Below are 21,653 nucleotides of genomic sequence, written 5' to 3'. Positions count from 1 at the left end.
AATGAAAGAATGAAAATGGAAACTAAATCCCATCAAATCCCACATTTCATGGGATTTTAAATCCCACCTATTTTGTAAGGATTGTTATGAAAAATGAAGGATTTTCTTATTAACAATAAAAACCCTTCCAAAAAAAATTCAAAAAATTAATAAATAAATCATAACTCATAATATAAATAAAAAACGAAAAATGTAAAAAAACTAAAACGTTTCCGCCTTTACCCTCGTTCTATAAAAAAAAACCGAGAAATGAACCGAAACCGAAAGTCGACGAAAACGAAACACAAACCAAAACTGAACCGAATTGATGGAAACCAAAAAGATCGTTCGAAGCGAAACAAAAAAACTGAAACCGAACAGAAATGAAACTGAAAAAACCGACCACAACGAAACAAAAGACCGAAACAAATCTGTAACCGACCAAAAACAAACAAAAGAAACCAAAACCCAACCCGCCCAGTGCTCCGAAACCGACCAAAAAGAAACAAAGGAAACCGAAACCCAACCCGTCCAGTGCGAAAACTCGTGTCAGCTCGAAACCAATTCCAATTCCAATACATATTAACCAACCAAACACATGATAGGGATTCTCAAACATTCCATTCCATTCCATTCCAATTCCAATTCCAAATCCAAATCCTTTAAAAAAGGTCCGTAAAATGAACGCGCCCTAAGAGATCCATTTCAGATTCTTAATCAGATGGCATGCTATAATATTTTCTTTGAAAGAGTTGACTTTCGGGATAACATTATGATTTTTGGAATGTTTATAAAACTTTCCAATTTATTTCTTCAATCATTTATCCTCCACCAAAAATTTTAACATTCTAGTTTAAATTATTAAAAAATGCAGTTTTCACGCAGGAATTTTAGACACAATAGAATGAATTATTGAATAGAATGAACTATTGTGATGGTAATGAAAAAAAATGCATTTTAACACAATAGAATTTTAACAAACGCCCACAAGCTGCCTCCACAACCCTGAGAACAACTCAAACAAGAAAAAAGATTTAATTAACTCAAACTTACACCATTTTGACCAATCTAAAGATCTAAATTTTCCCCTGTTTTTGTATCAAAGAAAACCAAGAGACTTAATGTCTCCAATGATATCTTCAATATTCACATCCTTGCCTTCGAACACCTTATCATTTTGCGCCTTCCAAATTCTCCAACAAGTTACAATCACTAAATCGCGAAACACCTCTGTCTCCTCACCAAGCTTAGCAAACTTGTGCATCTCTAATAATCCTTAACCTAAAAGCAGAAAATCTAGAGAATTTTACACCAGCGGTTAATATGTTCCCAGACCACCGCCGCAACCAAACAACCTGTAAACAAATGATCTGCAGATTCCATGCCCATCTCACAAAAAACACACGAATTATCGTCCACACTAAACTTTCTTCTCTCCAAAGCCCTTTGTGTAGGGATTCTATTCATTAATTGTGAAATGAAATGAGTTATTACACTGAAAATCTTATTACCTCTAAACACCTAAATTCATTTCTCCATTACCCGCAATTTTTTTTTTCATTCTCTCAACCACCACCACCACCATCAGGAACACCACATTCATCCACCACCACCAAAACTGGCACCACCAGTGTCCACGGCCACTGCCCACACCACCACCTATCTTTCTTACATAGTAACCAACCCAGACAGCTAAATAAGTGAATAGTAATGAACCATTATTTACCCCCCCCCCCACACCCAAAAACCCGCCCACCCATCAAATTTAATTCTCTCATTCATTTCATTTTATTATACCATACCAATAAAAACGTTTATTTAATTATTATTTTATAAAGCAACCATTACAACTATTAATGGATTTACAGTGATTCTAAAAGTTTGTTAATGAAACCGTATTTTAGGTATCTAACTATATATTAAAGCTGTGACATTTGTTAATTTCGGGTTATTTTATACTTGTATTCTTAATGTAAACTCGACCCGTTTTGTATCCCGAACCTTTCGATATTATCAAAATGATGAATTTTATGTTATATATTTGTTTTATAGTTGTCGGATCTAAAAAAACACCCTTTTCGGTTCTTAAAATGCCCCGAAAACGCTCAAAAACGAACTCCAGGGACTAAGACTACCAAAATGAAAACTTGAAAGACCCATTTGTAGTTTGTGCTTTCTTGGGTCTATAACCAACCCATTTTCATGAAACACCCTTTATGAAAGACCCATTCAACATACCTTATTTATACACACCCATTTTCTTCATTTGTGCTTGCTCAGTTCCTCATTTCTCTCTCAAATTCTTGAATCTAAGGTTGTTCTTTATAGTTGACTCTCAAGATCAAACTAAGCTAATCTTTCATTTTAACTAACTTCTCGATACTTAAAGCTTGATGTTACAACATATATATAATATACACTCATTGTTTACCTTCGGTCTTTCATTTCTCCTGTCACACCCCGATCAAAGGCGGCGGAACATGCCGAGGTGTAACGATTGTCCATAAGCACATGACACTAATTAAAGTGACAGTATTTAATGAACTAATTTCATTTCACAACATAGAAAATGTCACATAACAATTATCCATAAAATAACCATAAACAAGATATCACAAAATATGGCAAATTGATATTGTTCATTTTTACTAATATCCTAAGGTCTTTGATGTCGTTTTCTTCACAATCATAAATCAACCAAGATGCAAACCTGCAACATTTCATAAAATAAAGTTTGTCAACACAAAGGTCGGTGAGCAATTCATAAGTTTAATCATATTAGTATATAATAAAGATAGCCACAAAACTTGCATACGAAACGATAAATAAAAGTAGTAATTTGGATAAATAGATATCGCTAAACACATTAACGACACCTAGCTATAAGGGGATGCCAAATAGTCTAGGATTTTATAGTTATCGTTAATTGCATTACGTTAACGACACCTTGCTATAAGGAGATGCCAAATAGTCTAGGATTTTATAGTTCCACCAACCAAAAGCGATAAACACATAGGCATATAAGCATAGAACACCAAATCGAGCAATTATTTAGGTAAAGTATACAACTACGTTTGTGGTTTAAGATTCAAATATAAAGCATTTTGTTGAATAAGTATGAAATGTCACCCCCAAAATAAAAGATGGAAAATGGGGTATGAAGTACTCACCTTCAAGTAGTAAACTTGAAAGATGATAATTTGGAGATTTGTCAGAACGACGAGTTTAACGCACAATGCCTAAAAAGAAAAGAAGTCTTGAATTTAGAAAGGTTGTCTTGAAGGTCTTTAAACAAAATAAATGTTGAGAAATGTAAATAATTAAAGTTCAAGGTTTAAAATGTGACTATTTCAGAATTTATAATAATAACCCTTTAAAAATGTAAGTTTTCTCGAAACCGGGTTAAAGTATCTAACCTTAATATTTACTCAACCTATGTTAAGTAATAAGGTGGGTAAAATGCAAGAATGCAAATCCCTTTGGAATAAAGATACTAAAACGGTTTTTTTTTTATCGAGTGTTCGGGTTGTCGGTTCGGGTCTTGATAATTGGTCAAACCCAAAGTCAACTTTCCAAAATATTGAATGTTATGAGATAACTCAATAAAATTTAATAAGACTTAACCAAGTATGTAGTTCCATTGTTTTAGAACTAACAACGCACGTTAAGCGAGTGTTCGGTTTTGTCGGTCCAAACTTTGTTATGAGATCAAGTTGGATCCAACATTTCCAAGTACTTAAGAAAATATTTAAAAATCAATTTGTAACTATTTATAAAGAAATATACAAGTCTAGATGGCTAAAAAAACACACTTGTGTGTCTTAAGCGAGCAGGAATCGGTTTGGTTCGGTTCCATCTCACAACAAGTTCATAGATGGTTTCCACATGTCCAAACACTAAAGAACTTGTATAATAATGTACAAATAAAAAAATGCCATAAGTTAACAATAAAGTCTTTAAACAAAAATTCGGTTTTCGGTTCGGATCGTGTTTCGGGTTAAGACCGAGGTAAGATTCTACAAACCCATAACCATAGAATTTGTAAAAATGATTTTAGAAACTTAGATCTAACACTAAGTATGTTTAAACAAACAAAACTAGTAACAAAGTTCGGTTTACGGTTTAGAGCTATTTACGGTTAAACCGAAGCATAGACTCTTAAAAACCCATAACCATGGAACTTGTAAACATGACCAACAAACTAAAATAAGCAAGATTAATATGTATGAACAAGTTATATAGATGTATATATATCGAGGACACGAAGTCCTCTATGAAGCCTTGCCTTATGAGGTCCGAAACCTCACCGACCGGAATCGGAGAAGCAACTACCAAAGGTAAACATGGGGTGTATATTATATATATGTTGCACAACCATAAACAAGTATTAATAAGGCTACATAAACTAATTAAGATGAAAGACCAAAATCCTTCAAGAACACTTAAGAAGATAACCTTGAATCTTTGATGTTTGAGAGAGTTTTTTTTTTGGAGTTGTAGCAAGGGAAAATGAAGAGGAAAGGTGGTGTATATATAGGGTAATGTTGGTGGTCAAATATGGGTGTGAGACATAAGAGTTTTCATGCAAAATGGATCAAGACAAAAACACAAAACAACAAAAAAAATAAATAAATAAATAATAAATAAATAAATAAAAATAGGATGTTTTCAAGACCCAACAAGTGTGAAACAATATTGTAACATAAATCCATTATTTTGATTATAACATAAGCTTCGGTTTACAAATCGGGTCGGTTTACATAATAAACAAATACAAAAACGAATACAAACAAGACCCGAATTTGACGAATGTCACATCTCCGGTCTCGGCCGGTTGAAATGTCGGGCTAGTAAGGCAAGGTTACATGGAGGACTTTGTAGTCCTTGTTTATATATTTAACAAATCTAACCATATAACTTGTTATACTTGCTTAACTTCTGCATATTTTAGTTTATTGTTCATATTTGTCAAGTTTCATGGTATTGGGTATGTGGTGACTAGCCTCGGTTTCATCCTGAGTTGAGAACCGAACCAAAAACCAAACTTTCGTTTAAAAGCTTTATTGTTAACTTTTTGAATGTAAAACTTGAGTATTATTATTTATAAGTTATTTTACAAGTTCCATGGTAATTGAGTATGTGGTAACCATCCTCGGTCTTATTCCGAGTCAAGGACCGAACCAAAAACCGAACTAAACCGAGTTCACTCACTTAAGACACACAAGTGCGTTTTTAGCCACTAAAACTCATATTTTTCTTTAAGCTTATATTTTAAATCAATTTTAGTTTATTTCTAAACATACTTGGCATGCCGGTAACCAACTTGATCTTATAACAAGTTCGGACCGATAAAGTCGTATACTCGCTTAACGAACGTTAAGGTTCTTCACAATAGAACTACATACTTGGTTAAGTCTATTTTGATTTTATTGAGTTATCTCATAACATTTATTATTTTGGGAAGTTAACTTTGAGCTTGGTCAATTATCAAGTATCGAACCGACAAACCCGAACACTCGTTTAAACCTCGTTTTGGTATTCTTATAACCAAGGGTTATGCAATATTGCATTTTAACCCACATTATTACTTAACATAGGTTGAGTAAAAAAAAAGAAAAAAAAGCTAATGGATAGAATACCGAGACCCGGTTTCGAGTAAACTTATTTTACAAAACTCGTTTATTTAATTTCTCAAATGTTTACATTTTAAATCTTAAACTTTATTTATTTACTTTATTTGTCATGTATTTTATTTTAAACCCTTCCAAGACTACCTACTAACACAAGACCCGTTTAATATAGGTCTTGCTCGTTAAACCGATCTCTCCGATTATTCACGACACTATCTTTTAAGTTACTTGTTAATGTGAGTACTTTTTCATCCCCCGTTTTCCATCTTTCGTTTTGGGGGTGACATTGCATACTTATTCAAATTCAAATTATTTATACTTGAGTCTTACACCACAACACTTATTGTATATGTTTACTTAAATAAATGCTCGATTTGGTGTTATATGCTTTACATGATTATGTGCAAGTTCTTGAATGCTAAGGCGGGTAGCCTCATCAAAGTATGATCATACGTTAATTCCGAGTATATATGGTATCCCCATATAGAAAAATGTCGTCAATGTATTCTTATTGACGATTTCATTATTGTCGTCAATGTATTCTTATTGACGGTTTTTATTATCTAAATTGTTGCTATTATTTATTATTTTCATATACTAGTTGTGGATTTCATACTATATACTTATTGTCCAAAACTATGAAAATTGCTCACCAACCTTTGTGTTGACAAACTCTATTTTATGCAATGTTACAGGTTTGATGTTAGCTTGATTGGATTACTTGAAGAAACTTATCATCTTGGCTTTAGGATATTAGAAAATGGAAGAACAAGTTATTTGTTTATATATCTATTTGGTATTTTGTATGAACAATTGTTGTGTTATTTATGATGATATGGATTTAAATGAGTTGTTTAAATATTGTCACTTTATAGTGTCGTTGTGCAATGAACAATCATGTCGCGCCTCGACGTTTCCGCCTTCATTGGTCGGGGTGTGACAAAAGCAACATGATTTTTTCACATGACATCATTCTAGGGCTTCCACATATGATGCCACATAGATGCCATGTGAACAGTTTCTAATTTTATCATCTCTTCTTCTAAACGCAATATGGAGCATGAACCCGTTTAGTTATGTTATAATCCATGACCCGGTTTCTCTTCAAATACAACCATCTTCATATGAAGATAACTTTGTAAAATTTTGAAAAACAAATTATAGTGTGATACAAGTCTCGAACCCAATACCTCATGTTTCAAACTAAAGATGCTTACCAACGTCACTTAAGTAGTTATTGTGTTGAATTTATTGACTTATAAATGATATAGTGTTAATTCACTTATAATCAAAGAGGCTTTTAGAGATTTATAAATTATAAAATTTTGTTTATCATTATTAGTATCTTATGAATCTATAAGGTATGTTATAATGTATATTACTAAATTTAACTTTTTTGTTGTTTTTAACCACCCGTGTATCACACGGGCTCTATCCTATCAGTTGTATAGTAAAGATGTTTTTCGGACTATAAGATAATAAATACAATTTATTTTTCAGTCACAACGGGTATTGCTCGGAAAATGATACAATCGGCATCATCATATTTATTTTTATTAATTAAAAGTCAAAATAGATGTACGTAACAATAATGGTGATGTATATTTGCGTTGACGTTCAGATAATAGCATTTTATAAATTAGTAATATATATATTTTGATTTTTTATTTCTTCAAAATATAAGATCTATTAGTATGTAGCCAACTAGCCATGCAGGTAATGATATATTAGAAACTAGATTTTATCCCTTGTATTATGGGGGTTGTTTTATATTATTCGTTTTTAATATTTATATATTTATATTTGGATTTTAATTTTATTTATTGTAAGAAATTTAATAATTAATATACTTGAGGTTTGAGATGAAATAGTTTCACAAATAAATGATATGTTATAATCCGGTTTAAAAGCTATCTGGGTTTGGTGATACCTATTACCCGTTTATTTTCTTTTATTATAAAACTAGTTTTAGAGCCAGTGTCACACACGAGATAATGCAAATTATAAAATTGCAAGTAAAACAAATAACTACATAGTGTATATGAAAAAATATATTGCATCTATGCTTGTATCTATACTGTGTGTACATAAATTGATTTTATTTATATCACAAAATGATTTTTTAAATAAACTTAATAAAAAAATGCCCGTGAAAAAATGTACCCGAGAATGCTTATTTCTATTGAAAATTTCATTGTCAGTGTCATATATATATAATTGAAAGAATGTTGGTTATGAACCAATTTCGGAAATAAGACTTCTCATACGATAGTAGTTCTAATCACTCAGCCTAAATACAAAAGGAGCGCTACCTTTATTGATATATTTATCAATTTACCACCCATCAAAGGAAATGAGAACTTTAAATTGTAACAACGGATGTTTTTCAAGAACTATGTTTTTTTGAGCTACACCATGAAATTTTTTTTTGATAAGTTTCAGATGGCTTATCGACGTTGTCATAATGACAACTTAAAAAATAACATGTTAACCCATTCAATTTTGTGAATATTTTGTTTCATTTGAGCATAGTTTTGCATGACATACTTCTCATACAACGTTCTGATCACCATTAAAAGAAAAGTTAATGCTGACATAAATATTTCAAATTTGATAAAAGTTACAAGCATTGATAGATACGGGGGTAGCATGTCGAAAGTGTTCGCAATCTTTTCTTAAATTTTAATAGTCGGGGGGGAGGGGGGAGAAATACTCAATTTGCCAAACCCGAACCTTTTGATTTAAAAATAAATTTGTAACCCGAATCATGTTTAAAATTCTAACTTTAATTAATTTTGGAGGGAAAAAATTATAAGAATTAACCAAAAGATGACTAGTGTCCACAATTATTTTACTTTATTAGAATAGGTAGATTGTTTCTTAATTATAAATAATATTTTTTTTAAAATAAAATAGGATATTAATTTTTATTATATTCCTATTTTATAGGATTTTCATATCAAATATTTGATGAGATTATTTTTTAATTTAATGAGATGTTATAACCCGTTTAAGAGCTATCTGGGTTTGGTGAGACCCATACCCATGAATTTGGGTTAAATCAATGAGAGGCCTCCATTTAAAAATCAAGAAATCTAGTGGCTTCCATAAAAAGGGGGAGCGACCGCATCGCGACAATTTTTTTAAAATAAAATAGGATATTAATTTTTATTATATTCCTATTTTATAGGATTTTCATATTAAATATTTGATGAGATTATTTTTTAATTTAATGAGATGTTATAACCCGTTTAAGAGCTATCTGGGTTTGGTGAGACCCGTACCCATGAATTTGGGTTAAATCAATGAGAGGCCTCTATTTAAAAATCAAGAAATCTAGTGGCTTCTATAAAAAGGGGGAGCGACCACATCGCGACACATTTTTTTAAAATAAAATAGGATACTAATTTTTAGTATATTCATATTTTATAGGATTTTCATATCAAATATTTGATGAGATTATTTTTAATTTAATGAGATGTTATAACCCGTTTAAGAGCTATCTGGGTTTGGTGAGACCCATACCCATGAATTTGGGTTAAATCAATTAGAGGCCTCCATTTAAAAATCAAGAAATCTAGTGGCTTCCATAAAAAGGGGGAGCGACCACATCACGACACATTTTTTTAAAATAAAATATGATACTAATTTTTAGTATATTCATATTTTATAGGATTTTCATATCAAATATTTGATGAGATTATTTTTAATTTAATGAGATGTTATAACCCGTTTAAGAGCTATCTGGGTTTGGTGAGACCCATACCCATGAATTTGGGTTAAATCAATGAGAGGTTTCCATTTAAAAATCAAGAAATCTAATGGCTTCCATAAAAAGGGGGAGTGGCCACATCACGACACATAAAGTTTTTGGGTTTTCTTTTATACATATTATAGATATATTAATTAAACCTTTTACGACTGATTTAAAATACTAACAACCAAGTAATTCCTCCCGTGACCTGGACATCAATATTCACCATGTGAAAAGAATTCATCTCAAAACGCTAATAAAAAAACACATAGAAACGGCTCATACGTTTTCCCTGACAAGCGTCTACGTAGTCGTTTTCTCTAAAAAAAATTGTCATGTATCAGCAAATTGTTGGTCCGTCTGTGGGTCCAGTTAGCAGAGCAAAACCTATCGTCCAAACATTTTAACCATGTGTCACCTTTTAAAGCTCTTATTTTTCGTGAAACCTCTATATCCTAGACTTTTCGTATGTCTATTATGGTTTTTTTACTCTTAATGAATGGTGATTTTGAATTATTGATTTGGTAATTTTCCCAAAAGATTATCATACACTGAACAACTAGTTTAGGCTGCTCTTTATGGTGGGGGGCATCGAAGCCCTTTCACAGTGCAACGTCATTACCACATAGAAAACAAGTCTTCGAAGCCCTTCCCCATAATGTCCCTTGGGCACCCCAATACACACACATATATTAGTATGTGTGTATGAGAGGGAGAGAGAGAAAAAAAATGAGGAGGGCCCACACATTTTTCCTTCCGTGCTGGCCGTTCCAAAGGCCCCCACCCCACTTCCGCGCCCCCAGGCGATGATTAGCGCCCTCCACGCCCATAGCGTGGAGTCTTATGGACCAAAAGTTATCAAAAGCTTATGCCTTTATTTGAAATCAACAAAAGATATATTTTGCTTGGTCAACTCCACTATGTACTTGTAAAGTCAACACAAATATTAATTAGGGCCCACATCGGCCTCGTGAACAAGTGAACCACCCAAATGCAAGTTGAAAAGGTTGACAAGGCATGTGAGACTCAATGGTCGGCAACGATCAAATCATTATAGTATAGTCATGGCATATGGGCAACATGACTCATGTCTCACATTTCCTTTTTGTGACTTGTTATGTGGCTCATATCACTCATTCTTTCTTTAATTCTCATGGTTTAGGTTTTAGACGAATATTCATCCCCACCCAGCCCAAAATGGTATAACCCCAATGATTAAAGCAAACTTTAAATGATGTTTTTATCAATTCATACATATTTTATATACTCTTAACCTTTTAGTATAACCTCTTTAATGAATCACGAAACTAAAGTTTGTTTGATAATTCATCTTTAATACATAAAGTAGTTACCTCGTGATCTTTTATATATTCAACTATTTTTACTAGTTTAATACACTTGTTAATTTGCTATAGGAATTGTTAATGACTTAACGTATACAATATAAGCATCTAAAAAGTACGTATTTATATGTATATTAAAGTTAAGAAGTGATAATGCCAAGACCAAAAAGAATAACACCGAAAGCTTTATTTTCTCAATTAAGTATACTTGACTATACAGTTTTTGTTTGATATACTTGTATATTTCAGACCGGTCAATCAACCGTCGAACTCTACATGTACCGAAAGCGTAGTTTTGTCGAGTTCTTATCACGATCAATCTAGGTTCGGTCATTAATCAACCGTGCTTATTTTTGTACCATCCTTACTTTTCATCAACATATCTCTATGCTCGGATTGCGTATCGACCTTCTATACCATCTTTTTTTTTTTCTTTCCTCTTCACTTGATATTTGGAGATTCTTTGTTAAGACATTAAAAGTAAAACATGTGATCTGAACATATAAATATTTATATTAACATTTTAATACACTTATATACACTCAAAGTTGTTTTACAGTTTACATATATAAGCTAGTTTATTACCTATCAATCATTATAGGGTAGTTTATTGTCTCTTTTAGAATAATTTAACCTAAGCTTTGAAAATATAATATAGTTTCAAAAACTCTAGATGTTAACTTTGGAAAATATTCACATTAAATTTTTTTTATTATCAAGTGGCTACAATGACCAATCCACTAAGATTGTGCCATTGTCATGAATTGACCAAAGTAACCTTGAATGAACTTACTATTGAGAAAAAGGGATTAGGAGATGACACAAAGACACAAGTGATCATGCCCACCACACTTTGAACTTATGGTAACAAGGCCCAAACATTTTCTATCATAAAAGAAAAACATTGCCATGGACCAATAGACCATGTGTGGCCCATTGTTCCCCACATTTTTATCTTACTTTTAATCAAATTCAATGAAAATACTTGACTTCTAAACATGTGTGATTTTTTTTTCAACCTTTAACAATGATGGTACATTAAATTGACATTGCACATATAGTTTTCTATTAATATAACGTTGAAATAATATTTATATACACCATGTTTCTACAACCATGCTGAAAAATTGACATGATTAGTTAAGAAATTGATGGTTCATAAGATTCTTTTCTATTAACATAGTTTAGTGGCTCAAAGCATAATTATGTGTTTAAATAAATAAAATAGCAAACGAAACCCCTTATTAAATCCAACATTTATTTTCCTTTTGCGTTTGTAAGATTGTCATCATGTGACCCGGAGGTCAGTTTGAGTCGTAGAAACAGCCTTTTGTAGAAATACAAGATAAGGTACACATTAAATAAGACCCAAGTAAGCTCTTCAGCACACCGCGGACCTATGTATGCGAAAGTCTTGGGCACCGGGTGTGCTCTAGTGTCAATGATTATTATATTTAGACCCATACAACACAATTTTATGGGTTACCATCTTTTTACACCAGACACTAATGATACTTGTAGCCCTACAAAGCCTCCTTTTCACTTGAAAATATTAGCAACCATTGATCATGTTACTTCTAACTTAAAAAAAAAAAAGAAGAAGAAGAAGAAGAAGATAACTGACATGATGCTGCAGCCACTATATGACTAAGGGAGTGTTTGTTTGGTCTCTTAATGGGTCCATTCAGATGCCAACATCTGAATCGGTCAGATGAAGTGTGATTAAGAGTGTTTGGCTCGTTTAAAAAACTCATCCGAATGAAAATTACAACATCTGAATCGCTCAGCTGTGGAAAGAGTCTGAATGAGAAAATAGACCCCAATAACCCTACCCACACTTCTTTTTCATTCAACATAAATTAGTTCAAAGGGTAAGATAGTCATTTTGTACATCTATTCAGATGTTCAACCAAATAGACTTTAACTTGTTCTGTAAGGCCCCGAACCCGGTAGCCTTACTTTAGCGTCGGATTTACTCATAAACACAGTTCTTACAAATCAGAGTTCATTAAAATTTTCGCGGAATATAAAAACTTTCATGAAACGTTACAGCAATCCAAAACTTGCCTTAATTAAACATTCTTGTCTTTCAAAATAAATGTCAATTACATTAAAACATCTTGAGTCTTCAGATGCCAGTCTCCTATTCGCCCACCATGTGCCCGCTCAAGCTAGCTGTCTCATTCTACTCACCTGCGTGCATACTAAAAGTCAGCTACGCTGAGTGAGTTCTAGTTAATCGGACGCCATACAATACATACACATACATACATATCCGAAGATGCATATCCATACTTAACTAGTTACCCTTCTGTTCTACATACATACTTACTACCATACATACATACATACATATCTACAATCACTAACCTCAGTCTACCGAGAGTACGTTCATAGTCCGCCGTTTATACCTGTACTCAAGGTCGTGAACACGTAAAAGGTCCGCAGTCCTTACCTATGTTCACCGTTTAGGGTACGTGCAAGGTCCGCAGTCCTTCCCTATACCATCCTACATCCACAACACGTACAAGGTCCACAGTCCTTCCCTATGTTGCAACCTAATTCATAGCACGTACGAGGTCCGCAGTCCTCCCCTATGCTACCACAACACAAATACAGCACGTATAAGGTCCACAGTCCTTTCCTATGCTGATGCCTATCTGAAGTACGTATAAGGTCCACAGTCCTTAACTACGTCCTCATCTATCATCTATAACACGTATAAGGCCCACCGTCCATATCTACGTTTACATCTATCATCTACATTACGTATAAGGCCCGCAGTCCTTAACTACGCCATCACCAGCCGAGTCTATGTCCGACAGAAGCTAGAGGGATTTGTCATCCTAACTTACTATGTCGAACGTAGAACTCACATACCATTCGTGTACCTGTATACACATACTTCACATATACAATAATTACATTATAGCATAAGAACACTCTAGGCGTTCTTTACATCATTCATTTAACAACCACACCCCTTGTCGATAATTGCAATATCCGAAGATCGTTCACGCCCCGACAAGTATTCATTTGTAATGTTCATACATCTTCGATATATAATATTCGTACCTTTATTTTTAACCTGACAGTACGCGCAATATCCGAAGATCGTTCGCGTACCGACAAGCAATCATTCATATCCATCACATATATCACATATGGCATACACTTATCACTTAGGATAAATGTATTAACAAACACATCGAGTATGCACACAGCCCCTAAAACATAACAAGGAATGGGGCTAGAAACTCACCTGAATCCTGTTACGCCCTCCGTTAATAGTTATTCCCTTCTTGAGCTGTGCACGGCTAACTGTATAATATTTACACGTATCAATTAACTACTACTACTCATGTTGTATTTCTATCTTTATATGACCCACAACGAACGGGGGTCCGGGGACAGCGCCCCTGGCAGCGGGGTCTAGGGGCGGCAGCCCCTAGCAGGGTCCAAGGGGCAGAGCCCCTGGCTGGGGTCGAGCTGCCAGGTCAGCTTGGAAAAATTTTATTTACATTAACTGTTTTAACACATTTTCCATTAGGTTTTTAATTTATTTTCTAATCGAACTTGACTTTTGGCGAAGTTAAACCTTAGGCGAACTTAGCTTTAGGCGAAGTTAAACCTTAGGCGAACTTAGCTTTAGGCGAAGTTAAACCTTAGGCGAACTTAGCTTTAGGCGAAGTTAAACCTTAGGCGAACTTAGCTTTAGGCGAAGTTAAACCTTAGGCGAACTTAGCTTTAGGCGAAGTTATCAGTTAGGCGAACTTGGCCGTAGGCGAAGTTATGCTTTGAAGGCGAAGTTAAGCTTTGAAGGCGAAGTTAAGCTTTTGCAGGCGAAGTTACCCAGTTCGCAGGCGAAGTTGCCCAGTTCGCTACGGGTTTGGTTTTTATCACGCATTTTGGCGATTTTAATACCCTTGTTATGGTTCGGCATCACCCCCTAACGTTCCCTAACCATTTCGTTCGTATATATATCCCGTATATACTATAAAGCTTGGATCTTTAAGCTTAAGGACATTCAATAAAACATAAACTTTAAAGGTCAAGAACATACCTTTTGTGCTCGTTTGGATCTCGTTTAACTTGTTTAATCACAACTAATCGTTTACTCTCTCTCGGATCTTGCTCGTTTCTCCCTCGGCCGCCGGCCGTATATGGCGGTGTGTGTGTGTTTTGGAGTGTGTAGAGATTATGATGGAAATGAAATGAGGGTTTAGGGTTTTAGGTTGGTTTAGGGGATATTTATATCCCTTAAAGCCCATGGACCTAGAGCCCATTCTTATTTAACCCATCTCAATTAATCTAAATCCATGATCCGTTCTTTACTCGATATTAATTAATTAATAACGCGAAATCACTAAACGTAACTTTCTTTATTCAACATTATAAATTTTAGGATGTTACATGTTCAGATCTTACTGGTTCAGACTCTTTTAACCATTCAGACCTCTTTATGGTTCAGCACTTAATGATTCAGCAATTGCCAAATAGCCCCTAAGTAGAAAACTGAAACTTTGATGCAACTTTTTCAAAGAACATCATTATAATCATAGCAAAGTAATCTTATAAAGATACGCAAGCAAGCAAGTTCGTCCAATAAAGAGTGTAACAACCTTAGCCGACAAAACAACAAGTTTAATTGGCTTTTTTAACACATGACCCGACTGATTTGAACCAATGCATAAGACCGCGGTGATCCTTCACATAAAGCCATGCTTGTAAGAAGGGAAACAGGCTGTCATTTATTCCTCTCTCTTCAATGTAACCATGAAATGCATCCCTCATTCGATGATCAAGTGCTCTGCACAGAATAAACAGAAAACAATTATTAATCATGTTTCTAAATTTTAAACTGTCTGTAAGTGTTAGGATTATCTTTTGTGTGACAAGATTCCGTTTTGTGATATTTAAAAGGTATACAAGGTAAAGGATGTGCAACTCCAACTTGAAAAGAAATGCTTACGGCAACAACAAAATAATTTAAACGTATTGTTTGACTACAAGTAATGTGAAGTTGTGAACATACTATGTGTATGACACACGCATATAAAATTCATAAAAAAGTAATATTCTTATATGATTTTAAGAACATGTTCAAAATGAAGTACATTGCATGCAATAGTTATCTCCTATGAAGAAGTAAATAACATCATGACTGAATGATGTTAGTATGCTGCACGGATTAGTGATGTCATTTTGTTTCGTAACCTACCCCCCGTAATAAAAAGATGCAGTGAACTGACAATTGACATGCATTCAAAGTTCGATAAGATAATAGATATGTAACCAGAGAGATGCTCAATGCATAATCAACTTGAAGTAGATAACTGAGATATCTATTGCTTTAAATGTGATGCATAAAAAGGCTTTTTTAAAGCCTCTTATCTCTCTCTCCCACTACATGTGACAATGTTCCACGCACTACATACAAGTGCTTGTGGTTCTCTACTTAAGACTAGTTTTGTATTGAACACGCTCCTATGTAGCCGATGAGAAATGAATAAGTTTTCCACTTATAAAATGTATTTGATAAATATGAAGCACATCAATTTTCCTCACTGTAAATCTTTAGTAATTAGTGCTACTTTAGTGTGTGAGCGTCACATTTATAGAACTTTAATTTCTAAGCATCCAAGAGTAGAAAAATAGTTAACAGAACTATGATATCCACGGAACAGATAATCAAGCAGGCATAATATACATCACAGCAAACTAGAAATTTAGAGTAATGAAACAACTTACTCAAAATAACGTTAAAAGTGATAATAACGTTAAAAGTGATGGAAGGTTAATCAGGCATCATGTGGTGGCGTTGATAGCCGAAAGATAAGGGTACATGCACCAATCAGCCGGCGTCCCGATGATTGAGTGCTATGTGCCTTATGTAATATGTCCAAGGCTTGATGCAAAACTACTATCGAGCCGGGGGTCTCACCGGAAGCAGCCTCTCTATCCCCATGGGGTAGAGGTAAGGCTGTCTACATCTTACCCTCCTCAGACCCTACCATAGCTTTGCTATTGGTGGGATATACTGAGTACGATGATGATGATGATGATGAAACAACTTACTCAAAACTCGGGCCATTATATTTGGATGGAACCTCAAGAAGCCCCAAGGTTTCACGCTTATGTCTCAAGGAAACCGAATGAATTCCCAAAGCATCCGGATACAACCCGCACAGAAAATGCAAAACATAGTCTTGCCCAGGCTTAGATATATCAGCATGAAGAAACAACTGATTGATCTCATCATCACCATCAATCTCAGAAGGATCCACTCCAGGGAGAATGTTAATCATCCTCATTACTGATAAACTGATCTCCTCGTCTCCATACGTCCGCTTCAGAACCGGGCCCCCACTGTCGAGTGCCCCTTTCACCACTGTAAATGGCTCAGGAGGGCTCACCTTCTGTAAACAAATAAGATACGGATAAGTATCAATAAACCCTATACACCAATTCCAGTTTTATTCCCCGATTAACATGAAAACAAGTGCTTAACAAATTAAGGATGCAGGGTCCACCAGGTGTTCGACATAATTCCACAAAGAGTAATTTATCAACGTTTATTCTTTAAAGCTAAACCTTCGTAAAAACCCCATTAAAACGTTATACACCACCTCTAGTATTTTAGTCCCAATTAAAACATGAGTGCAAGTGATCAAATCTTGGTTTTGGGTACAGTGCCAACCAGGTGTTCGACATAATTCCGCAAAGAGTAATTTTTCGACGTATATTCATTTTTAAAGCTAAACCCTCGTAAAACCGCATTAAAACCGTATACACCAGATACAGTTTTTTATTCCCAATTAACACGAGGATAGGTGATCACTGATCAGAACTGTATTGAGGCTATGTTCAACGTAAATCCGCAAAGAGTAATTTATCGATTATTATAAAATTTAAAAGCTAAACTCTCGTAAAATCTCATTAACTGCTACACAATGACTCCAGTTTTCTATTCCCAAAATAAAACATGAGTGCAAGTGAGCAAATCTGTATTGAGGGTACATTGCCTACCAGGTGTTCGACATAATGCCACAGAGGGTAATTTATCAAAGTTTATCATTTTTAAAGGAAACCCTAGTAAAACCTCATTAGAACGCTACATACCCACTCCAGTTTTCTATCCCCAAATTAAAACAGGTGTACAAGTGATCAAATCTGTATAGTGCCCACCAGGTGTTCGACGTAATTCCGCAAAGAGTAAGTTATAAAATTTTACTAAATAAACAGAGTTTGAGATGGGTACGTACAGGAGGTGGGGCCATTTTGGAGACTTCAGTGTATTGTTCTTTAAGAGAACGAAGAATCATGGAGTTAACCACCGAGGAGGAGGAGGATGAATAAGAGTAGTGGCGGCGGGAAGGTGTCCCGGTAATGGTCTGCAACTGTGACCGGATGTCGCCGGTGGCGCGTGTTCTCCACATGCTTCTGTTGGCTTCTAACACTGGCATTTTGGGAGGTCTATGGTTAGGTATTTTACAACACTTTTTATGAGAAATGGCAAACTGGATTTTAATATCTATTGGTCGGGATGATTAGTCACGACTCCGAAAATGTTTGCAAACAACTAACTTTGAACATATTTTTCTTCAACGATCTCATACTAACTGAAAGTTAACCGCGCTAGTTTGTTTATGACGTGGAATGTTTATATGGCATAAACGTGTCTCTTACTACAAATTAAGAGGATACTTAATATACTTGGCCTGCATTTCTAACAAACAGTTGATTCAAATCCTAGAAAAACTAATATGATTAACTTTAAGTTAACATTGCCAACGTTTTAAATGAACACTCGATTTGGAGTAAGAGACACGTTTTTATCACATAAGTTGTTAATTTTCAGTTCGTATAGAATCGCTGCGAAAAATACATTCGAAGTTAGGACCGTCTGTGAATATTTTCTGAGTTGAGATTAACCTTGGTCAGTAAATCAAAGTTGGATTATTAAAATAAAATAAAATAAAACCTGCCTTTATTTAATCAATTTGCTATAGCTTTAATTAATTTATGATGATGTAAACATTGTTTTTCCCTTGAATGGGCGTATTTGTTTGTTCAGTAGTTCTTGAATAGAGATTGCATAATCACAATTTTCTACACTTAAAGATATAATGAATTAATATTTAATACATTGCAAAGATGACAGTCATAAATTTTCTGATGTTTTATATGCTAAATGATTAAGGGGCTATTTGGTAGCCTTTTAATGGTTATTAAAATCGAGATGCATTTGGCTCATGGGGCGAACTTGAGGTTTTCATGTTTTGTTAGCACCTCAAGTGGTTCAATTTCTGTAGTTTTTCACCCAAACAAGAGATTCTAACGAAGGTGTGACCCCTTCCATGTCTCACACCAACATAGGTATGAAGCCACATCACATTCTCGTAACACGAGTCATATCCAGAAGCGCTATGTCAACGCAAAAGGTTTTCTTTTTAATTGGATTATGCTTCATGTCGCATATTATTGTCAAAATAGTCAAGGGTCATAATAATTCTAGTCGGGGTTCACGTCCATTTGTGTAGCACATTTCGAGTTTGTGTAAAATTTCTGGATTCATGTCAAAGTTTTACACTCCTACATAAGCCATTTAGCAGCCGTGGGTTCGAGATCAAAACGGTTTGGATTACACATCTTAGCTATTTGATGAATTAAGAAAATAGACTTGGTACAAACAGCCAGGCTCTCAAAACCAAATCATTAAACCGATAGTTATCAATTCGGCCACACCAAACCGTTAACACCTCACAATGGATTCACGCAAAGAGGCCATCCCCAGTACCATGAACCGGAGAGATGTCTAGGCTCTAATAGGAAGGGTGGGTTCGATACCCCATGGTCAAGTTCACAACACTTTTGCTACAGGTTTCAAATGCAACTAATTTCAACCATCACTATCTTTTGCATCTTTATAGATTTTTTTTAACTTTGTATGTGTTTATAAATACACAAATATATATATATATATATATTAAAAAAAGCATATATCATGAAAACCTGAAGTACTCATTCCTACCACATCCTATAGCTTCAACATCTCCCTCAAAAACGAGATACAAAAACAATCTAGCAACCTCAATACCTGCTCGAGGACGTACAAAATGCCATTCACATGTTATATAAACAAAAAACCTCCTCACTTCCTCCTGTTCAATCTTTTAACTTTCAAAATCCTTCTATCAGACTTGACACTTCCACCACTACCTAACGAGAAACTTCCTGCAGATGCCTGAAAAGGATTCTGAGATGGTGTTTGAGGTTGGTTTGTCTGCCCACCAAATTTAAAAGGAACCGTTGATGGTGTTCCTGAACCAAACATGAAACCGGGTTTGCCACCAGTGTCTTGAGCAAATGCTGGGGAAGATGGACTAGGTGTTTGAGTAGTGCCTGCTGAAGATGAAGAAGATGCCCGAAATGATAAGAGTGGAGAGCTAAAAGGAGAAGACTGGGGCGGTTGCAAAGCAGTAGAACCAAATATGCTAACCGTAGAGCCACTGGCAGAACAACCAGAGTTAAGACTCTGTTGAGGCAACAGTAGAACTAAAGCCAGAACTAGGTGTTGAAGTAGAACCAGAACCAATTAAGGTAGTGGTAGAACTGGTGGTAACAGCAGAACTAAGACCAAAACTAGGAGCTGAGGAGCTAAAGAGAAAGCTCCCTGCAGTGGTTGACGGGGTCCCACCAGTCCCAGACGCAAACTTGAATACCGCCTGTGTATCAGCATTGGATGCTGCCTGTGTATTTGCCTGAAATCCATTGGTGGTTAATATAGCTGATGGAGAACTGAATGAAACTATGCTACCACCATTGCTTGATGTAGCAAACGTGCTAGCAAAAGGTTTAGTTGGTGCTACCGAGGCTGCCACAGATGAAGGTAAGGCTTTACTGGTGTCTAAAGTGTTCACGGCGGCTGGCGGCGGTGGTGGTAGAGGGTAAGATAGCAGTGGTGGCAGAAGAGAAGACATGGGATGAGGTACTACCGAGAAGCTGATTTGTATTAGAACCAGAAGGATTATAAGAAGATGAGGAAGCAAAAATAGATGAGCTTAAAGCAGGAGTTCCACTGGTAGTACTTGAAGTATTGCTTGAGCCACCAAATGTAAAAAAACCATTTGCTGATGCAGTTGCCAGACTAGCAGAGGATGAAGATTCTGATTTACCAAGCAAATTTACCAGCTTCTGAATGTTGCCACTATCATCTTTAGTGGAAGCTGAAAATTTTACTTGATTGTTGTTTAAAGTTGAATTAATAAAACTGCAAAGTACCAAGAAAAGAAAACATAAGTTCCACCACAGAAGCAAAACATAACTAAGTTTTCAGCAACTAAATAAAACTTGCCTCGTTGAGCCAAGTGGTTTTGCATCTGGACTAATATTTGAATTGACTCCAGAAAGCCCAACACTATTAGTACTTGTGCCGAACGTTTGAGAAACTGTTGGTTCCTTTTGTATGGAGGTTAATTGAGAAATCACTGATGACCGAGTATTTTTACTTGATGAAGGCTCTGTGCAATTTCCATTCATTGAGCTGAAAACATTATTGACATGAGAGGTAGATGCATGAGCTTCAGGTAACCACATGCGATGTTGACCCTCTGACCTTTTATTATCTCGAGAGCTTGACAAAAAGTTTGGTGAATCTATTTTCTCAGTTTTTCCGGCAAGCCTGGATCCTGAAGGTTTTTCCTTTGGGCTCATTCTATTAAGTTGTTCAAATATTTTTGAAGCCATTCTACTTGACTCTCTAGGAACAGAATCATAACCTAGGTTACGCTTACTTGTCTCCACATTTTCCTCTAGTGGTGTCAAGGATTTTGGTTCAGGTTCATTCCTTAAAAGCAGTTTCTGACTTGAAGCAAACTCACTTTTATGTTTAGAGATAGAACTTTGGTGTGACGGAAGATTAACTTTCTGTCTAATCCTACGCAT

The 21,653-nt window shown here is 35.0% G+C and overlaps 1 protein-coding gene across 1 annotated transcript; it reads right to left on the bottom strand.

The window, feature by feature from the left end:
• Positions 1 to 15,269: 15,269 nt before the first annotated feature.
• LOC143542243 (mitochondrial acidic protein mam33-like) lies at positions 15,270 to 18,145 on the bottom strand. Its single transcript, XM_077034878.1, has 3 exons — positions 17,972 to 18,145; positions 16,785 to 17,125; positions 15,270 to 15,516 (listed from the first exon to the last, which is right to left on the bottom strand). The coding sequence occupies exons 1-3, from the start codon at positions 18,143 to 18,145 to the stop codon at positions 15,351 to 15,353; spliced, it is 681 nt and encodes a 226-aa protein (XP_076890993.1). The 3' UTR covers positions 15,270 to 15,350.
• Between the last annotated feature and the right edge of the window lie 3,508 nt (positions 18,146 to 21,653).

This window comes from Bidens hawaiensis, unplaced genomic scaffold (assembly GCF_021521415.1).
Source record: "Bidens hawaiensis isolate Kalapana, Puna unplaced genomic scaffold, B.hawaiensis_p1.1 tig00012813_1, whole genome shotgun sequence".
NCBI lineage: Eukaryota > Viridiplantae > Streptophyta > Magnoliopsida > Asterales > Asteraceae > Bidens > Bidens hawaiensis.
The sequence above is the reverse complement of the archived record's forward strand: the minus strand, read 5'-3'. Positions and strand labels throughout refer to the sequence as shown.

Excerpts from the sequence above, each read along its gene's own strand:
- LOC143542243 (XM_077034878.1), bottom strand. The coding sequence starts at position 18,145 with ATGTGGAGAACACGCGCCACCGGCGACATCCGGTCACAGTTGCAGACC. Across the intron at positions 17,126-17,971 it reads CCAAAATGGCCCCACCTCCT|AAGGTGAGCCCTCCTGAGCC; the intron begins GTACGTACCCAT and ends ATTTGTTTACAG. Across the intron at positions 15,517-16,784 it reads TATAATGGCCCGAGTTTTGA|AGCACTTGATCATCGAATGA; the intron begins GTAAGTTGTTTC and ends TATTCTGTGCAG.